This window comes from Aythya ferina, assembly GCF_964211825.1.
Source record: "Aythya ferina genome assembly, chromosome: 3".
NCBI lineage: Eukaryota > Metazoa > Chordata > Aves > Anseriformes > Anatidae > Aythya > Aythya ferina.
The window spans coordinates 52,915,541-52,935,010 of NC_140298.1; the positions used below are offsets into that span (position 1 = coordinate 52,915,541).

The 19,470-nt window shown below is 34.9% G+C and overlaps 1 protein-coding gene across 18 annotated transcripts in view; it reads right to left on the reverse strand.

Annotated features, from left to right (window-relative positions):
* The window catches only part of SYNE1 (spectrin repeat containing nuclear envelope protein 1), a 307,251-nt gene that overhangs the window by 205,832 nt on the left and 81,949 nt on the right, over positions 1 to 19,470 (reverse strand). For 17 of the 18 annotated variants that reach the window (XM_084515528.1, XM_084515529.1, XM_084515530.1 and 14 more), the window contains 13 exons: positions 17,994 to 18,106; positions 17,274 to 17,442; positions 13,328 to 13,424; positions 11,693 to 11,895; positions 9,951 to 10,115; positions 7,744 to 7,896; positions 7,172 to 7,315; positions 6,571 to 6,744; positions 5,446 to 5,604; positions 3,363 to 3,527; positions 2,177 to 2,311; positions 1,112 to 1,270; positions 587 to 795 (listed from right to left, as the gene is read on the reverse strand). In XM_084515528.1, the coding sequence (XP_084371654.1) occupies positions 587 to 795; positions 1,112 to 1,270; positions 2,177 to 2,311; positions 3,363 to 3,527; positions 5,446 to 5,604; positions 6,571 to 6,744; positions 7,172 to 7,315; positions 7,744 to 7,896; positions 9,951 to 10,115; positions 11,693 to 11,895; positions 13,328 to 13,424; positions 17,274 to 17,442; positions 17,994 to 18,106 (2,045 nt within the window). Of the gene's footprint in view, positions 1 to 586; positions 796 to 1,111; positions 1,271 to 2,176; positions 2,312 to 3,362; positions 3,528 to 5,445; positions 5,605 to 6,570; positions 6,745 to 7,171; positions 7,316 to 7,743; positions 7,897 to 9,950; positions 10,116 to 11,692; positions 11,896 to 13,327; positions 13,425 to 17,273; positions 17,443 to 17,993; positions 18,107 to 18,527; positions 18,668 to 19,470 lie in introns of those variants that run through there. The other variant, XM_084515525.1, reaches the window with a different exon arrangement.

Consider the following 19,470-nt stretch of genomic DNA (forward strand, 5'->3'; position numbering starts at 1 on the left):
AGTACCTAAAGGGCACCTACAGGAAAGCTGGAGATGGACTCTTCATCAAAGAGTGTAACAATAGGACTAGGGGTAATGGTTTTAAACTTAAAGAAGGTAGATTTAAATTAGACATTACAAATAAGTTCTTTACTCAGGGGGTGTTGAGGTACTAGAACAGGTTGCCCAGAGAAGTTGTGGATGCTCTGTCCCTGGAAGTGTTCAAGGCCTGGTTGGATGGGGCTTTGAGCAACCTGATCTAGTGGGAGGTATCCCTGCCCATGGAAGGGGGGAAGGAATTATATGATTTTTAAGGTCCTTTACAATCCAAAATAGTCTGTGATTCTGTCATAATGCAAAGCAAGGAAAAAAGACAATGATTACCACTGTTAAATGGCAACCTCTTAAATTTAAGCTAATAATTATAAAACCTTCAAAGCCCCACTATTATTTGTAGAATCACTACATATAATTAGCTTGAAGTCAAGAACACAGATTTATCATTCTTTACATGGTACTGATCTACATGGTACTGATCTATAATGACATTTTGTGGAGTGATCACACATAATGCACTACCAGACCCCTCTAGGATTTGGGCTAACACCTGTTTTTATAGCCCTTCCAGGTGTCTGAGTGCTCTGTTAGTTTTGCGTATGTGCTGTCTATCTGGGATTTCAGCTCCTTCAGGATTCGTTGGCTACTTTCCAACGTAGCCCTCACTGGATCAGAAACTGGAAGTTTTTGGCAGAGTTCCTCAATCCGTTGTAGTCTCTTCTCACACAGATGGTAAGATCCCTTGTCACCGAAGAACAGCTGATGGGAGAAAAAGCAGAAAATTCAATAATAATATAATTGGCAGAAATCACAAAGCATATCTATATCTTTGATGTAAACTGGTCATACATGATGCTACTAGGTCATACATGCTCCTACTAAGCTTTTAGGTATTAGCATGAAAGGATAAATTCCAAATGATTTTATTTATTATTTATTTATTAATGAAAGGTTCAAAGCATTGAATTGATTCAGTTGTGCACAGTGTTTGGTGGCTTGATTTGGTCAGATGTGTTTATCATTTGTATTCAGATGTATTTCTATACATGCCCACTTGGTGGTGTATAGTTCATACCATGTGTTCCTCAATCATCCTTTCTTTGCCTTCTCTGGTTAGCACCTTGTTCTGACGAACTAGTTCAGCTTTGCACTCCTCCACTGTGACCAGAAGCTTGTTTTTCTGCACTTCAATCTTCAAATGAATCAAATGATATGGAGCTTCTGTTTGAAGATCCTACATTCCCACAGGGGCAATAAACAAGCACAGAAATATAACAATACACCCATTAACCTCAGTGTGAAGTAACTGCAAATAAATTATCTAACAACTAATATAGAAAACAAGGCATCTTAGATGTTTTAGATCTAAGATGTCTTTTAGAAAGATGATAAAGACATATGTCTGTGGGATCCAAAATATGTATTTATAAGGCACATCTCAGAGAAATCTTGGCTCTTGACAAGATACTTGTACTTCCTGTTTGTTTTTTTTTTTTTTTTTAAAAAAAAAAAAACAACCCCCCCCCAAAAAAAAACAAAAAATAATAGTGAACCTGTATTCACGCCTGCTTTCAGAGGTTCCTTTTTGCTGCCAGTGAGAACCCACTCATTCTTCATTCCAACTCTGACCTGAAACCTCTTTTGTAAGAGGCAAAAATTCTACAGCTTATGAGCAATGTTTGTTCAGTTGTCTGAGTTTGTTCTGTTTGTTCAGAGTTTTTAGCAGAAGACTCAATGTAAACTGATAGCCTGATTTCTTGCAAATTTGCTTTCCTAAGGTTGGGAAAGTAATTGCAGTCGTCCAATATCAGCATAAAGTAAGAAAAGCTAGCACTTACACTCAACAAATGTTCTTAACACAGGTATCATTATGCTTGTACACAGGGGAAGAAATTAAGGTTTCATAATTGTTTTCTCTCATTTCCTGAATTTTGACCACTTAAATTATCAGTGCTTTTTCAGGAGGGTATTTGTAGGTGTAGGTGTATCTAGTGTAGTAAAATACAGATTTTTCTCCAACTGTACAAGAAGTCAAAGACTACAACTATTTTATTTATTTATTTATTGTAATCTATATTCAGCAGAAACTTTCCCAAGTTAAGACTTAGAATGTCCAGAGAAATCATTCAATGTCACTAACCTTCCACTGCCGATGGAGTTTCCTTACAGCTTCCTGCAGGCTGTGTTGCTCTTGTTCAGGAAGGATGTCAGTAAGTTCATCACAAGCTTTCAGGAAGGCATTTAGGACTCTCTGATCCAACTGGTTAAAGAATTCCTGAGTTTGAAGTGAAAGGTGAAAAGTCAGATGACAAAACTGGTTATTGATATGATAACCTGCTAGCATGAAGTTTCTTAACATACACTGTAAGTTTCAATGTCACATCTGTTACATCAAAGACGTAGAGTTTGAACTAAGGAAAACTTTGTTTATCTATTTATAGTCCAGCAAATTAATTTATTCTGGGGCACTCAGACAGTACAATGATATGGTGTTTTAACTAGAATAGCTTTTAAAGCCACACGTGTAAGTAATTGTTATAATACACAAACGAATATTTATTCCTCTGAAAACCCAGCAGTGGATGTCAAAACACAGATTAATGCTCTCACTCCAACCAGTTCTATAGGTAAAACCAACCTTCATGTCTAAGGGGTTCCTCTCTCCACACTTTCTGGTTGCTTACATTCACCAATAAGGGGGATGATTATTATATCTATATATTTTAACCTTTTTTTTTTTTTTTTTTTTTCCAAATCTTAACATTGACCAGGTCTGTATCACTTCAAAATATGGAAGAAATCTAAGAAATCTATGTCAATTTTAAAATTAAATAGGTTTTTCATTTATATCAGAATCACACACAGAATCACAGAATTTCTAGGTTGGAAGAGACCTCAAGATCATCGAGTCCAACCTCTGACCTAACGCTAACAGTCCCCACTAAACCATATCCCTAAGCTCTACATCTAAACGTCTTTTAAAGACTTCCAGGGATGGTGACTCCACCACTTCCCTGGGCAGCCTGTTCCAATGCCTAACAACCCTTTTGGTAAAGAAGTTCTTCCTAACATCTAACCTAAAACTCCCCTGGCGCAACTTTAGCCCATTCCCCCTCATTCTGTCACCAGGCACATGGGAGAACAGACCAACCCCCACCTCGCTACAGTCTCCCTTGAGGTACCTATAGAGAGCGATAAGGTCGCCCCTGAGCCTCCTTTTCTCCAGGCTGAACAAGCCCAGCTCCCTCAGCCGCTCCTCGTAGGACTTGTTCTCCAGGCCCATGCACTTAAAGATTTCCATGAGGAAAATTAGAGAATGTACTCACACTATGCTTCCTGAGAAGTTCTTCAGGATTTCCTTTTTCTTTTAAGCAACAATTGGCAATCTGTATAACTTTCTCCAGTTCTGCTCTAGACTCCTCAAATTTCTTCATCAAACGGCTATTTGCTTCTATATTTTTTCTCCACTCACCAGCTTTCCTGATCATATTCTGAGTTATAAACAAAGAAAATTAGTTGGCACTTTTCCACAGCTTTTTGTTTACTCTTTTACCATAATCTTACCTAAAAATGCATTTGATTGGTGTCACTCTTAAAAATACATTTCGTTCACAGCTGCTCCTCTTCTTCCTTTCATGTTCCCATTTTCCCTGTTTTTAATACCTATACAAAGACTCACCCTAATGTCATCCTTGATTCAATTAAAACTGGATAGTTATTCAATACAGATGTCTGTGATACTTGCAGAATGCCTAAGTCATTTGGCTAACATTTATTTCCCAAAGACTGCTTTCAAACGTAAAACAGTTGTTGTTTTGTTTAAATGTGTGTCATTGCATTTCTCATTTTATCAGACTACCAGTTTCTGCACCAACCCCTGATTAAAAAATGAGGGGAGGGGATAGGAGGGAATAGACAGATAAATATGGTTTAACCTATGGATCCAACAAGTTCCATGCTACAGATCTGACCTAGGGGTTTGAACAATAATCACTCTAGTAGGCCACATGTCAAACCATCTAAAAGGCTACTTAAAAGAGACTTATGTTTTTGTTGCTTAGTTTGTACTTCTCTTGTTTTGAAACCTTAGTCACACTCTTTATTATTTTGCCTTGCATTCTGTCCTGGTGCACTGCATCAACCAGCAGTTACAATCCATAAACAAATAATAAATATTAACAGGACAAATGAACAGTTCACCAGTTCAGCTGCACCAAGGTAATTCCAACACTGTGTACTAACCATACACTTTACTATCCTTGCTGATTACTAACCCCAGTGTAAAAGAATTACAATAGTTTTACCCAGTGAGCTAATCAAATCCGTAGCTGTCAGTTTAAACATCTTGCTAAGCCTTTTTAAAGGTTCCAGATAAATTTGTGTAAAATAATAAAATCATATAGGAATGTAGTCTTTACATGAGAAAAGACAAATTTTCAGATCCATAAATATTTTAAGCCCAGAGATAAATCACTGTCCATCCTTATAGAACCAGAATAATTTATGTTTAAACATGGTAAATTTATCAAGAAAATTGTATCTGCCTCTGTAAACACAAACATAACTTAGATGATTTCTAAATGGTAAATCAAAAACTATAGATCTTTAAGTAGAACACACAAAATACAATATAAATTTTGAAATCCACCTCTCAGGTACAACTCTTTACTGACAGATGATTGTCTGCAGGTTGAAATTCAGTTTAGATAGCCTTATACAACAATACATTACAACAATTACAAAAATAATTGCCTGAAAATAAATCTAACAGCACCCAGCATCTGGAGATCACCCAAGAAAATGTTTGAGTTCGTGACAGGCTGGGACTAAGTAGCCCTGAAAATATCAATATTACTAATAACATAGTAATGTTCTAATAATTCTAATAATAATAATAATGTTCTAATAATTCTAATAAGAATTCTAAAACTAAAGTGGATTGTAGCCCTAACTGCATTTTTACATTAACAAATGTAAATTCTGACTTTATCTTCATGATCCACTGCATTTTCTGGTGAAAAACAAAGCTCCAGACCAATAGCAGCAATTGCAAATCTTTCTGTCTTCAATGCTTTATGTTAAAGTGAATGTGTGGGAATATAGGAGTAAATAATTAGCCAAGATAAGAAAGTCAGGAGAAAAAAAAAAGGCGCAGAGCTAGTGGGTGGATTCTCAATTGCTTGTTTCAAAGGAGCCTGAGACATGTGAAAATTCTCCTTAAATCCCAGGTTTCTCAAAAGGCCTGAGGCAGGCTAACCTTTGAATAATTGCATGGAGAAGATGACCCTTATTCCCCTGACCACTTGTTACCTATACAGCTACATAGCAATTAAATGGAGATATGGCAGGATGAGTCAGCTGCATATTAAGAAGACTTCAAAAATATGCACCAAGGTTTTACATAAGTACCTGAAAAGTAATCTGAACTTGTGTGACTTTCTTCTGAAATGTTGACTGATGGAAATGCTGCAACGCTTCACTAGAAGCCACGCACTGCAGGATACTCTGACTATTTCTCTCAATGAGGGACAAAGCTTTCTTGCAGTTTTCTTGATAAGCTACCAAATCCTGAAAGAAAGAAACATATATCCACCCTGGCCAGGAATAAAGGAGAGAAAAGTTTGGCAAAATAACAGGATGATATTTTTAACAAGAAGAATAGAAGGGACAAAGTCAAAGCACCTCGAAAAAAAAAAAAAAAAAAAGCCTACAGAAAATGTTAGATGGAATGAAAAATAGAGTTCTAGCTATATGTAAAATAAACAAACAAAACAATACAAAAAATAAAATAAAACAAACATCAACAACAACAAACAGACATGTGCCAAAGCTAGCTTGGATAGCTTAGTAGAATACAGGTCAATGCATAAATCTGTGATTTGATTTTACATGATGTCTGTATTTATATTACAATTATAATTTTACAGTGAAAATAGACATCAGAATGACAACTCTCAACAGCAGACTGATCTTGCCTTTCAACAAATTAACCTTTCCTGTCAGTAGCCTTCATATAAATGAGAAGATTTAAGTTCCTTGATGGCAAACAACCGCAGAAGAAACATGAAATTTTATGACGACATTCTGAGATTCTGAGTCTGGGCAACATCAGGAAAGAGGAAAAGAGTACTCAGACTGCTTCTTAACCAGAAGACTGCATTGTTCATGTACAGAAGAGGGCTGTTATGATTGAACAGTCGAACTCACTAGGTCATTTTTTTTTTGCCCAAGTACAATCAAAGCTTGAAGTCACTGGAAAAGAAGACTCTTCTCGTTGACAATCTCTTCACATTGCAGGCTTGAAATATTTTTTACGTATGTATACATAAAGCACACTAATGTAAACATATAATACACAGCACATATAATATTATACATTATGTAATATATATATAATGTTATATAAAGCAAATATATATAAATGTAAATATCATATTTACATTTCTAACATTTCAGTCCTATTTTCACAATAAAGATCTCATATTTGCATCTTGAATTGAGAAACCATGGGTTCTAGTATTTTTATAAACTTACTTGAGCTTTTTGCTTAAGAAGTATTGTAGGTTGTTTTTCAGGATCCTGAATAGAAATTATTTCATTGACTTTTTCAAGAGATTCATAGAAATTTGTTATTTGTTTCTCCAGTTCTTCCAGTGGAGACAGCAGATGCTGACTTTCATATAGCAGGGCACAGGAATATTCCTTAACCTTTGGTCATTGTAAAGAAAAATAATTGTTAAAAAGGTAATAAAATTCAATAAATAGTAGCTTCATTTACATGTAATTTATATAGTTGGTAACTGTCTCTTTTAAGATCAATCCCAGTACTGCATTACTTTAAAAATAAATAAAATAAAATAAAATAAAATAAAATAAATAAAATAAAATAAAATAAAATAAAATAAAATAACATAAAATAAAATAAAATAAAATAAATTTAAAGATGGTAGTCTTGAGGTAAGAAGTAATATTTTCTCTTCCATTAATTCACTCCATTGTTACTACAGACATTCATTTGCTCAAATGCATATCCCTGGGTGTTTTTTTGTTTGTTTCTTTCTTTCTTCTCGTGCAGCTTACTGGTTACTAATTCAGCAGTCAACACCATGTATAGTAGAAAAATGTATTCTGCAACCTTGCTTATCTGCTCTTTGATCCTTGTCAAAGTTGCAAGCATTTCATGTACTTCCTCTTGGGAAACTTCTTTTGTAACAAGTTGTGCTGTTCTTGTGACCATTTTGTACTGAGCTTCCATGGCAGGTAATTTCTGTTTAATATTCTGTAACAAATGTTTCAAGAAAATTTTCAACAATAGCATTCATTGGAGATACAAGCATATTACCAAGTGATGTGAGATATACATTCCAATTTTTGTCCTGGCTGAATTTGTGAGGCTTGAATCGTAATTCAAATGCATGCAAACTGTGCCAAAGGGTATCAAATCAGCTCACCTGGATGTGATTTGAAACTAAACAGAAAGAAATATCCAGATGGACAGTGTTCTGGAAATGTATTCTAGAAATACCACTCATAGAACACAAGGATTTAGATTCGCCATAGGAGAAACTATACAAAAGTAACACTAGTGAAGAAGAGTAATAATGGAAACGCATAATAATATATTTTTGTGCTTTATCCTCAGAATTAAATAGTTACACACCTTTCTTTTATAAAAGGAAAAGAAAAGAATGGAATGAAGACACTTACTTCTAAGTCTTGTACAAACATCTTGACATCTAGGAAGGAAACTTCTACAGGTGCTGAGAATTTTCTATTGCTTTCATCAACAAAGGCTGTCAAACTGGCAACACCATCCAGGTATTCCTTCTGCATTTTGTCTAGTTCATCTGCTCGAGCATACTAAAGAAATGTAAAGTAAAAAGAAAGAAAGAAAGAAACAAACTTATCCAAAGGACATACGTGGCTACTAAATAATTACTTGAGAAAATTAGCATGTTTTCTGAGCAGTTTGATAGAAAAATTTTATTCAATAGAATATAAAGTAATGGAAAATATTGTAAGGGTTTGATTTATTTTCAGCAATGCTGATGCTAAGGAGAACTTTCAAACTAGAGTTCAGCCTTTTTTTTTTAAGGTTTGGATTTTTCCAAGAACTCCAAACTCTCATTGGTTTCTAACCTAGAATCAATGTCTATTAATTTCTTATTACCTACAGTGCCAATTTTGAAAGTTCAGCAACAAGAAATAATACAAAAAGCCTAGAAAAGCTGAGAAAGAAGGGAAAGTCCAGTAAAAACTGCTGACTGGAAGGAGGGAGAACAAGGAAGAAAGCACTCTATAATGGAAGTACAGACAGGCTATGCTTTCACATGTGAAAGACATAAGACAAGAAACACATTTCTCTAGGCATTACACTTCCACAATGAATCACCCTAAATATTATTAACAAATAAAACTCGAGAACATTCTAGTTTGGAAAAGTTACAATAAAAAATCTGTGCACTTTTCTATTTAACTTGACTGCAATGGAACTAATCATGCCAATTTAAAAAGGAGATTCAACATCTTCAAACAGGCAATTGCCAATTGAAAGCTGCTGAAAGGGAAAAATACCATTAGATGTATATTGATAATAAGCAAAAATATTTTCTATTGTGAAAACATTTCACAATAAGGTGTGAAACATTTGTGCATAATTTTATCCTCTCTTGTGCCTTTTAATAAGAACATAAAAACAACATTTATTTTCCAAACAGTTTGTCGTGGTTTAACCTGGCTGGCAGCTAAACACCACGCAGCCGTTCGCTCACCCTCCCCCCTCCCTCTCTGGGACGGGGGAGAGAAATGGAAAGTGAAGCCCGTGAGTTGAGATAAAGACAGTTTAATAAGACAGGAAAATAATAATAATAATAATAATAATAATAATAATAATAATAATAATAATAATAATAATACAATGATGATAATAGTACTAATAATAATAATATGTACAAACAAGTGATGCACAATGCAATTGCTCACCACCCGCTGACCGATGCCCAGCTTAACCCCGAGCAGTCCGGCCCCCTCCCCCGGCTAGCCACCCCTATATATTGTTTAGCATGACGTCAGATGGTATGGAATACCCCTTTGGCTAGTTTGGGTCACCTGTCCTGGGTCTGTCCCCTCCCAGCTCTTACTGCACCCCCAGCCTGCCTGTTGGCAGGACAGAGCAAAAGGCTGAGGTGTCCTTGGCTTGGTATAAGCACTGCTCTGCAACAATTAAAACATCGGGGTGTTATCAGCACTCTTCTCATCCTAAGCCAAAACACAGCATTCCACCAGCTACTAGGAAGAAAATTAATTCTGTTCTAACTGAAACCAGGACACAGTTGAATCTCTTTTATGAGACAGATTCGTATTTCTAGTTTTAGTTTTTAAATTTGCTATATCTACCTCCTGGTTCATGAGATGGAACTAATGTCTGACTGATTTGGGGAAAACATTTAGCTAACTAATTTGCATTGCACCTGCTTATGGTTGTAGTACAGTAATTGAACACAACTTCCATTAAAGGGTAATAAAAACATGCACTTTCAACATTTTCCCTATTTAGTTTTACAGACCTTGCAATAAAAATGGCTATGTAAAACCAATCATTTTCTTAAAAGAAAGTAGAAGTTATGCATGAATAACAAACACTGTATTATGATAGTAAAGAAAAAAATACAGGCTACACCAGCTGAATATATCTAAAAATAAAAACAACATTTTTTATAACCCAAAAGATAAACAAGACAAATGCCCCAACTGCACTAAACTACTGACAGGGTTTAATTTCATATTTAAATAATTATGAAAAGTTAGGCACATTAGTAAGCTGTTGTATAGTCCTGCTAGTGGGGCAAATCTGTCTTGCTGGCATGGAAATTACAAAGTAAACATTTAAATGTAACAACTGCAAAACCACATACTTGTTTAACTTGCATAAACAACTCTCTCCATCTTCCATTTAGTAGCAGAAGTTGCTGTTTAAGGTCTCTAGAAATGGCCTCATCACATGTTTCAATCAGAAAATTACCAGCATCATTCATGGCTGTATGCTGTTGGATCCAATGAGGTAAGTGCCGGAAAAAATCCTGAATTAAAAAATAAAAGCAAATTCTTAAACCTTTGCAAATAACATTTACCTTAAAACAATAAACTAAACATTAGCCACCCATTAATGGTTTGATAAAACATTTTGAACAATCATTCTCTAAAACACTTTTTATTGGATATGCTGTAATAGAATTTTGAACTGTTTGAAGACAGCCTACTATATTAAAAATTGGTACTAGTTTACTCGTAGCTCATTTTACTGTGGTGAGTAGCTTCAGTTGAACTAATGAAACTCCTTCTTAAGAGAAAGTATTTGGTCAGTAACTAAAAACACTGTTAGAATAAAATTTCTGATCTGAGAAAACTGATTCTTCACTACTGATTCCTCTTATCTCAGAGAAGGTGAGAGGTTAAGTGAAAAGGGTAGCTGTGACTGATTTCTTTCCCCCATCCTACTAAGACAGCCTAAATAGCCCTCCCATTGTACATCTTGTAGGAGGGTACACATACATAAATTGGCAGGGAAGGCAAAGACCAACCTTCCTTCCTTCTCCCCTTCCTTTTTGCTCTGCAAGAGAATGGGCTGTTATCTGTTATCTAAGGATGGGAGTTACTTAAGACAGGTATCTCCAGGCAATATGGTCATAGCTATAACAGCGAACTAAACATTACTTGATCACTGTACCATGATTATCCCCATTATTTAACATGTTCTCTCATATGGCTTTGGCTTCTGCCAGCTGCCCTTCTCCTGAACAGTATGCAATTCATTGGAGAGCACAGGGCAAGTGCTGTTCCAAATAGACTGAATCAAAGAGGACACTTTCTTTACGTGGAGAAATAGAGTAGCCACAAGCTTGCAAGCTGAACCATGCCATTTGGTCCTCAAGACCAAGGAAGAGGCACTGACTCATTTTATTACTGGCTCTCAATCTAGAATTCCAAGACTGCTTATCTGATAGTGACAGTGCTATGCCATCCCTTGCTTAGGGGCAGATGTGAAAAAGCCCAACTGTAATGCCAGTCATCTCAAGTTTTGGAGCTACAGTTCTTGTCAGAATGTATCCACATGTAAAAACACTTCTGATACAATTACATTTTTGATACAACCAAAGAGAAAATTTTAAATGGATATATACTGCTTAAAATTGTTGAAGAAAGAGTAGAACAACAAAGTGTTTTAAATCCTCAGAGGTGAGATCAGTACAGATACTCTGTACTGCTGTATCAGTGAATAATCATCATTCTTTAGTAAGCTAAATGTGCAGTTTGAATCTTCTATATGTTGCAGAGCACAGCCTTTGCTTTGTCCATAGACTGTCCTTTGTGATCACAGCCAAAACTAATTAAATCTACCAAATCTGGCACTGTCCAGTTCTCCTTATTAGGAGACAGGAAAACTGTCCTGGTCAGCCTTATTAGAGGTCAAGAAGGAATGAGAAGATGTAGCAAACTACTCAAGTCCTTGAATCTATCAGTGAATCCACTAAAAAGTTCCAGCCTGAACCTCTCTCTCTCATATGATATTTTTAAAAACAACCTAAAGAAATGCAAAAGTATATAACATATTTCATAATTTACAAAATAGATAAATATAGATGGCATTAATTCTTACCTTTTTAGAAGGTTCAGGCTGATTAAGCATTTTTTCAGCATCCTCCAACCAGGCTTGCAGACCTGCCACAGTGCTGCTGTATCTGTCCCAGTTAGCAATTACTTCTTCCAACATGCTTCTTACACTTCTCACTTCTACTGAGAGGTTCCTCCACTGTGCTGTTGTTTCATTCATGAATTTCATCACATTCTCAACTTCTTCCACTGACATGCAGAAATGAAATCAATTATTTAAGTTTATTATTAAGCTTTTGTGAAGCTTAATTTTATTCTACGTTTATCCATTCTCATCAGGGAATTATATTTTGCTAAAACTGCTGTTTCAGAAGGCTTATACACATACGCTCAGTTGATAGCCCAAATTTTAGTGCAAAATTATTACTGAAAAATGAGCTACGTGAATTAAAGACAGAGGAAAGTACATAAAATTAGTGCCATATTTGCATAGAAACACCGCATATTCAGTGTGATGTTTATTTCTAATCTGTAGTAAAAGAAATCAAGAGAGAAAATTAATTTAAAAATAAAGTAGCAGAGATGTGTAATGTAAAAACAAATTATGTCTGTATACAAAACTACTGAATGAAATGGAACTTCCTTCTACTGACTTTAAAACAAAATGCTGCTATTTTTTTTGCCTTTTACTTTTTACTTTTTAATATTTTCTACACTGCAAGAAAGATATGTGTCCTTATTCCAGAAGGGAAAAAAAAAAAAATAAAAAGAGATATGAAAAAGAATCCATATAAATCCTGAGACTTCACAGAATACACAGAATTTGCTACTCGATTTTTAATACTATTGAGTAAATCTATTAATTTTTATTCTTTGCAAGAATATCCTGTCAGTAAAATTTGAGTATCACCATCAATTTTAAATTTCACAACAAAGGTGTCCATTTTCTCTGCAAATATGCTAACCATTTTAATAACTGCAACAATCTTCCACAGATGTTACTGTGTTATTATCTCAGCAGAGACTAAAGTGATATCATGTCTACCTAGGTCGAATATTGCCCTCATACATTCTCACTGAACCAAGCAGAGCTGTTCAGAAATTACAGGAGGTACTGGTTCAATCAGCTACGCAGTTTTCTCATGTACACCCATACTTGTGCTATCATTTGGGCTCCCCTTATACCTTTTCACAGTTGATGAAAAATCTTAAATCAGGGGATACTTTTGCTACTGTGACAACTTCAAGATCAGCTCTCTGGATGTGTTTTTCTAGTAAATGAAATCTTTCCAGTGAGTGTTCCCAGGCACCAGAATGATTTTCCCTACTGATAATTGGTTCTCTGGCACACTACTGGGCTCAGGTCACCAATATTCAAAGAATTTATAAATTAGGATGGACCATGGACTTCTCCCAGGAGGAAGTCTGAACAAGACAACGCCGATCTGGACATTCAGAAAGTTGGAAAGCAGGAGGGCAGGCTACTGTCTACCAGCTGGCCTCATGCTAGAGAAAATGGAAAATTGCTACAAGAGGCTGTCACCTCTCTGGTGGACTGCAGCTGCTATACAGCTCTATGCTCTGAAGAAACAAATAGAAGGCTATATTTTTTATAAGTTATTTATGTTTAAATAGATTAAAATGGCATCCCCACAACAACAACAGAAACATAGGCATTTACCTGAGCCATTTGCTTTGGCATACACTTCAGCTGCTCTTTTCAAGATCTGGTATGTAACTTCATATTGCTCGAAGAACTTACTATTTTCAATAACAGACTGAAAGGAAAAAAAAATGCAGAGAAAATAAAGATAGATATTAAAAATACGTTCCTTGAAATCACACCAGGACAGCAATGACATCTCTTAACTTCATTCTTCTATTCATTTATAAAATAGTATATAAATTTCATCTTTTAAAATTAATGGTACAGCAGAGTATCTCCTCAAACTTCAGTTTATTAACTTTGCATATGGAAAAAAGTATTTAATATGTTCTTTGTTAATCTGCTAGTTGATCACTTGCTGAAAGTCCTAGCATATGTTACATTGAATACTTCACTCAGAGGATGGTGAGGCACCAGAACAGGTTACCCAGAGAGGCTGAGGACGCCCCATCCCTGGAGGTGTTCAAGACCAGGTTAGATGAGGCCCTGAGCTATCTGATCTTCTGATCATTATCATCTATCTGATCTTCTGCCTATAGCACGGGGGTTGGAACTAGATGGTCTTTGAAGACCATCCAACCCAAGCCTTTCTATATATTCTATGAATATACAGAAAGTGAACAAATAAACATTATGTTTATTTGTTGTGGAACCATTTTAATTAATAATTTTAATTAATAAAAACTTCCTCCCTATAAGAAGGTTACTACAAAAATCAAATCTAGTTAAGCATTAAAAATGGTTACTGTATTAGTCCTTTACAGAAAGACAGATTTCAGTTCAAGAGTTGAAATACATTTGACTGATCCTTCAGTTTTCTTTTACCTTCTTTGCAAATGGTACAAATATAGTTAAGGAAATATATATATGTTTCCATAGTGAAAAAAAAAATAAAATGTGCAAATCACTTTTCCAAAGTGAAAAATGGTCCTTTTTCTTTGTGAGTGGTGTTTCCAATATGTAATGTGTTACAATGCAATTAATAATTTATATGGAAATATTTTGGTCACAAAGTGATGCCTCTTTATTTCTGCCAAATGGCTTTTTTTTTTTTTTAATGTCTTTCAGAAATGTCTCTTTATTTAAATGCTCTGTATAATTATATACCTATATTGTGCAAATGTATCTTTTGATACAAAGATATATTGTATCTTGCATTACTTTTTATAAAGATTTTACATTGCCTTACCTAATGTACTTATCTCGAGTTTTTGAATGGTTCTATAACCTATACTACCTGCTGTGTCTCTAGTTACAGATCTACACATTAAGGCAAACACATCTCTAATACCTGTATACAAGTTTTGGAATGTCAGAATAGACAAACTTCTATGTGTACTACTATAATTTTGGTAATACCAGGTCTCAAATGGGGCCTAAGTTTCAATGATCAATGAAAAAATTTCCAAGGTCAATGTACTTTGAAGAATCAGACCTTGTATTCATCAGCCCACATAATATAAGTATGATAAACTGTTTTAAAAATGAACCCACCAGACAAAATATATCTAAAAATCTTCTATTTAAAAACCTTTTACAGTTGCTATGTCAAATCACCACAGTTATCTAGCAGGTAGTTTTAAAATGTGCTTATAACCAAGGAAACTAGAAGTCAAGAACAGATGTATTTTTTTCTCTACTTTTATATATATATGTATATAAATATACATATACACACGTATAAATCTGTCAAATATAAGGAATTGCATGCTTTACCACAAATTATTTGACAAATTCCTGAATTTTCACTTTTGTTAAATCCATATGCACAGACATTTTACCCTGAACTAAAAGCTATTCTTCATATGAGAAAGTAAAGTGAGATACAAAATTATTTATGTATTACTAATCACAAGAACAATTACAAATATATTTAAAAAATAAATTGGCATTTTGCCAAGTAATAATTTCTCCCATCTGACAAGATCCCTTACAGAAAATATGTAGCTTTTCCCAAATTCATACAGCATCTGGTGCTACAAAAATTCTAATAAAACTATGCCAAAAAATAGTGCAATGGGTTAAAGTCCACAGATAGCAGTATCCAGTATTTCCACTGCAGCTGACACTTTGGTACAATATATTCTTCAAGTTGATGGCATAGAGTCTATTCGGAACTTTACTTCTTTTATATGACACAGGTGAAAAGAAGATGGGTTAAATGTACACTTTTATTTTTAACTTACAGAACATAAATATTTTCCAGGTATATGTTATATCTAAATCCTAAATATGCATGCTCCTAGAACGCCAACATTGCTCAGTCAGCTTTGACAGACAACATACTTATTTCTTGATTGTCTACTGACATAGTCACTGAAGGCACTGACTATGGCCTTACTAATTAAGATTCCTAAGATCAAAGAGTAATACTTGGCTTTTGCTCCTAGAAACTTGCTCTCAGTTAAGCCAAAGCAAATAATCTTTTCCCATCATAGGACACATAGAAGCAAACAGAACTGAAGGCTACCAGGAGTGAAGCTGAGCTCTATCTTCTTGTCCCAGTTTCCTCATTTTGATGTGACAGTTTCATAAATGATGCAAGGAAGCATTTTCTTTTCCCTATTGACTAACTAAGAGCTAGTTGTCTGAAAGCAAAGGAATAATTGAGCTAATCACAAAATAACATACAAATTCACCACTTAATAATTATTTTAAAGCTAAAAATAAGAAAGTGATATAAACTAATAATCCAAAAGTTAAGCTATCCACTCCCTCATTATTTCCCTTGACACACTTTAGCAGTCTTTGAGACCACCTTACAAAGCATACATATGGACAATTAACATTGTCCATATTAATGGACATTAATATGCTCTTGCACGTCATTCTAGCAAACTGTGTTATTGTAAATGGTCATCTGAATATTTTACTGCTTTTCTAAAACAAGGGTTAGCCCCTGATTTTTTTGTGTCTCTAACTGCTAAAACTTAAACTTAGGGAAAAGTATGAATAGCCTTCAGTTCTCACATTGTAAGAGGAAATTTAAATTTGAAGTTTATTTCCAATACAATAAAAACTGGCAGGCTATGTGGGCACCAGTAACTTTCTCTACAGTATCGTGGTTCTGAAAGTTTCTATAACTGCATGAATTATTTCCAAATTGAATTTTCCTGTGCAAATTTCCTCATATGTATTAGATATAAGGGGAAAAATATTTATTCCAGACCTGCTTTCGAAAGAATCCCTCATACTCTAATGTAGAAGTGCGAGTGGTGGCACCATCTTACCAGTCATTTGGTAATGCAAATTAATTTGTAACAAAGGGATCACATCAATGAGCACTTGCAAGTCAATAGCCTCTGTTTCTTAACATGATATATGAATGATGCAGAGCTGGAGCAATTTCTTTTCAGAATAGAAATAAAGTAATGGGTTTAATATACTAATGTAGAGCAGAAGTGGAAAAACTGTTCCTTGAAAGAATAAAATGACTCCACAACCCGTATAATACATTCAACAAATACAGAGACAAATTATTATTTCTTCCTCATTTGGAGGACACTAAGAATAATTGTAATGTGAAGGACTTCACTCCAAGAACCTCCTCAATGCTGCACTAAATTCATATGTAGGCACAATGAAGTGCATCTATGCTGTTGTAAAATTAGATGAAATTAAGTTCTCTTAAATTTCTATTTAAAGTAAAAATATAGGATTTGGAAGTTCCTGATATGCTTGGTAAGCTGGAAGGTCAGACAGCAGTTGGGACATTATTTCTGGTTTTGAGATGATGAAAAATGCCTGATTTTTAGTATTTTGATTAAGGCTCCTCCAGGGGATGAGAGATATACATCTGAAAAGATATTCAGATAAATGCAGTCAAAGTTGATGACTGGTAAGTCTCGTTTTTTTTTGTTTGTTTGTTTGTTTTTAATAATAGTTATTATTATTAAATTCAAGCAATCTTTGGTGAAAATATTTCAAATATAATAACAAAAAGAAGACAACCCCAACTTACAATATAATTTTGAAGTAGTAGTTCCACTGATTCTCGCCTTCCATATTTGATAATCCATGATTTTAACTTTGATTCTGCAAGGACTAAGAGTGACAGTAGACGGTACTTCAGTTCCAGAAACTCCATTTTCAACAGATGGAGCTCAGATGAGGAGACAACAAAATTAAACCTGGAAAATGAATCATACTGTAGTAAAACATATCAATAATATTCTTCTTCTTTCAGGACAGACTGAAAGCTTCACTTACAGTTCAGATATTTTTCACCTAATTCAGAATCTACTAACATTTAATTATATATGATGATCATTCTGATAGTTGCTTTTGAATAGCAAATGAATTATAATCATATTCATTCATAGAAATCATCAGTTTACATTTATTACTAAGTTTTGCAAAGTAATTTATTCTTTTTTCTTACATTCATCCTGATTGCTGTTACATAATATTTCTTCCAGGGGAAAGTAATAACAGGATCAATTTAAATATATATATACTCCCTTTCAAAACACTTAGATTCTGTTAATTCTCATCAGTCATCAATGCACCAAGCTTTTCAGCATTTTTTTTTTTAATATACTAAGAGGGTTTTCCCTTCCAATTTTTTCATGCTTGCCACTAAGAAACATAATTAGACAGCAGTTTTTACATGAACAGGTTAAAAAGCAAACAGGTCTCCTTTATTTCACAGATGGTTTTCATTTCAGATTGAAAGCCTTACCTGTCTGCCATATCTTCTAATTGGTCAGGTGGAACAGGTACTCCATTAACAGACCTGGCCCTGTGGATCTCATGGAATGTCTTTTTGTGACCTTCTATATTTTTCAGTAGATCCTTTTTTTAAGGAGAGAGAGCAAGATTGAGAGTGAGAGAAGAAAGGGTGGAGGGGAAGAGGGAGAAAGAAGGCTCACAGTAGGCTATCTAATAAGCACAATTTGAAGCCTGCACCAATGACTCAATGTAGTTAACTATTTGATCATGCTCTCACATTTGCATGCAAGGTTATGCCTACCATAAAAGCATTTACATCAGCTTGAACATTTACATAGGAAACACCCTTATTAAATGCTCTGTTAAAGCTATGTCTAACAATTCAGGAAGATTTTAAAACAGAGAATATATTGCAATGATTTAACAAAACAAGAACTCTCAACTGCATTAAATAATGCCTGAAACGCAGCACGAAAACACACTAATACCGATACTCTATGATCCTGCTAAATTTACTGTTTACATCTTTATAGCAGATACTAACCTTTATTAAGCATGATTCAAATATTCAGCAACTAATCTACTCCTCTATATACCGGCTGAAGATCCAGAGCTCCTTATGTAAGTACATATTCAGTATTTAGTCAACTTCTCACTCTCTCAGCATCAAAGGATTTCAGGATTGTTCTCTCTATATTACACAAATGAATGCAGAATGTGGTACCCAACCAGTATTCCTGTGATAAGGATTGTACCAGCAAAAACCTTACAGCAGAGCACATTTCAACTGTAACTAAGCAACACCGCTTCAAACGGTTTCCTGGAGATTACATATTAAAATGAATGACTGGCAGTAGTCTTTGAAGAGATACTAGAACAATAACACGTAAAGTCCCCAGTGGCTGAGAGGACACAAAGCAGTGGATATTTTTCTGCAAACAGGCAGCTCTTGGCACAAACTGCTCAGAAGCCTATTAGCAAAAGGTAATCGTAAAAAGTTGCCCCCTTCTCTCTCGTGGGAACAAAGTGCAGGCTTGTGTATTGATCCTATCTATTTGCTCAGATCACCAAATGGTCCCATAATTCCCATCACTCCATCTATGTTTTCACTGTTTTCCACTTCAGTCAAAACTTCATTGTGAAACAAAGTGAATCAGACTTTCTCAGATGCAGGTGATGTACTGATTTTACCATGTGGAAAACTCCATTGAGGCTATCCTGTAGCTAACATACTTTCATGTAGAGGACTGACTTGGAACATGCATCTCATCTACCTGCATTGGAGACCTTGCCAGACAAAGGGGGATGCCCCTAACATGCACGCATAAGTGAAAATAAAACCCATCTGTTTCATCCAAATTCAACTGGAAGTCCAAGAAAACTTTTACACATCAAGAGAAATCCTGCTTTGCAAAATGACCCACAACATAGAATCATTAAATTTGGAAAAGATCTTCAAGATCATCTGGTACAACCATCAGTCTACT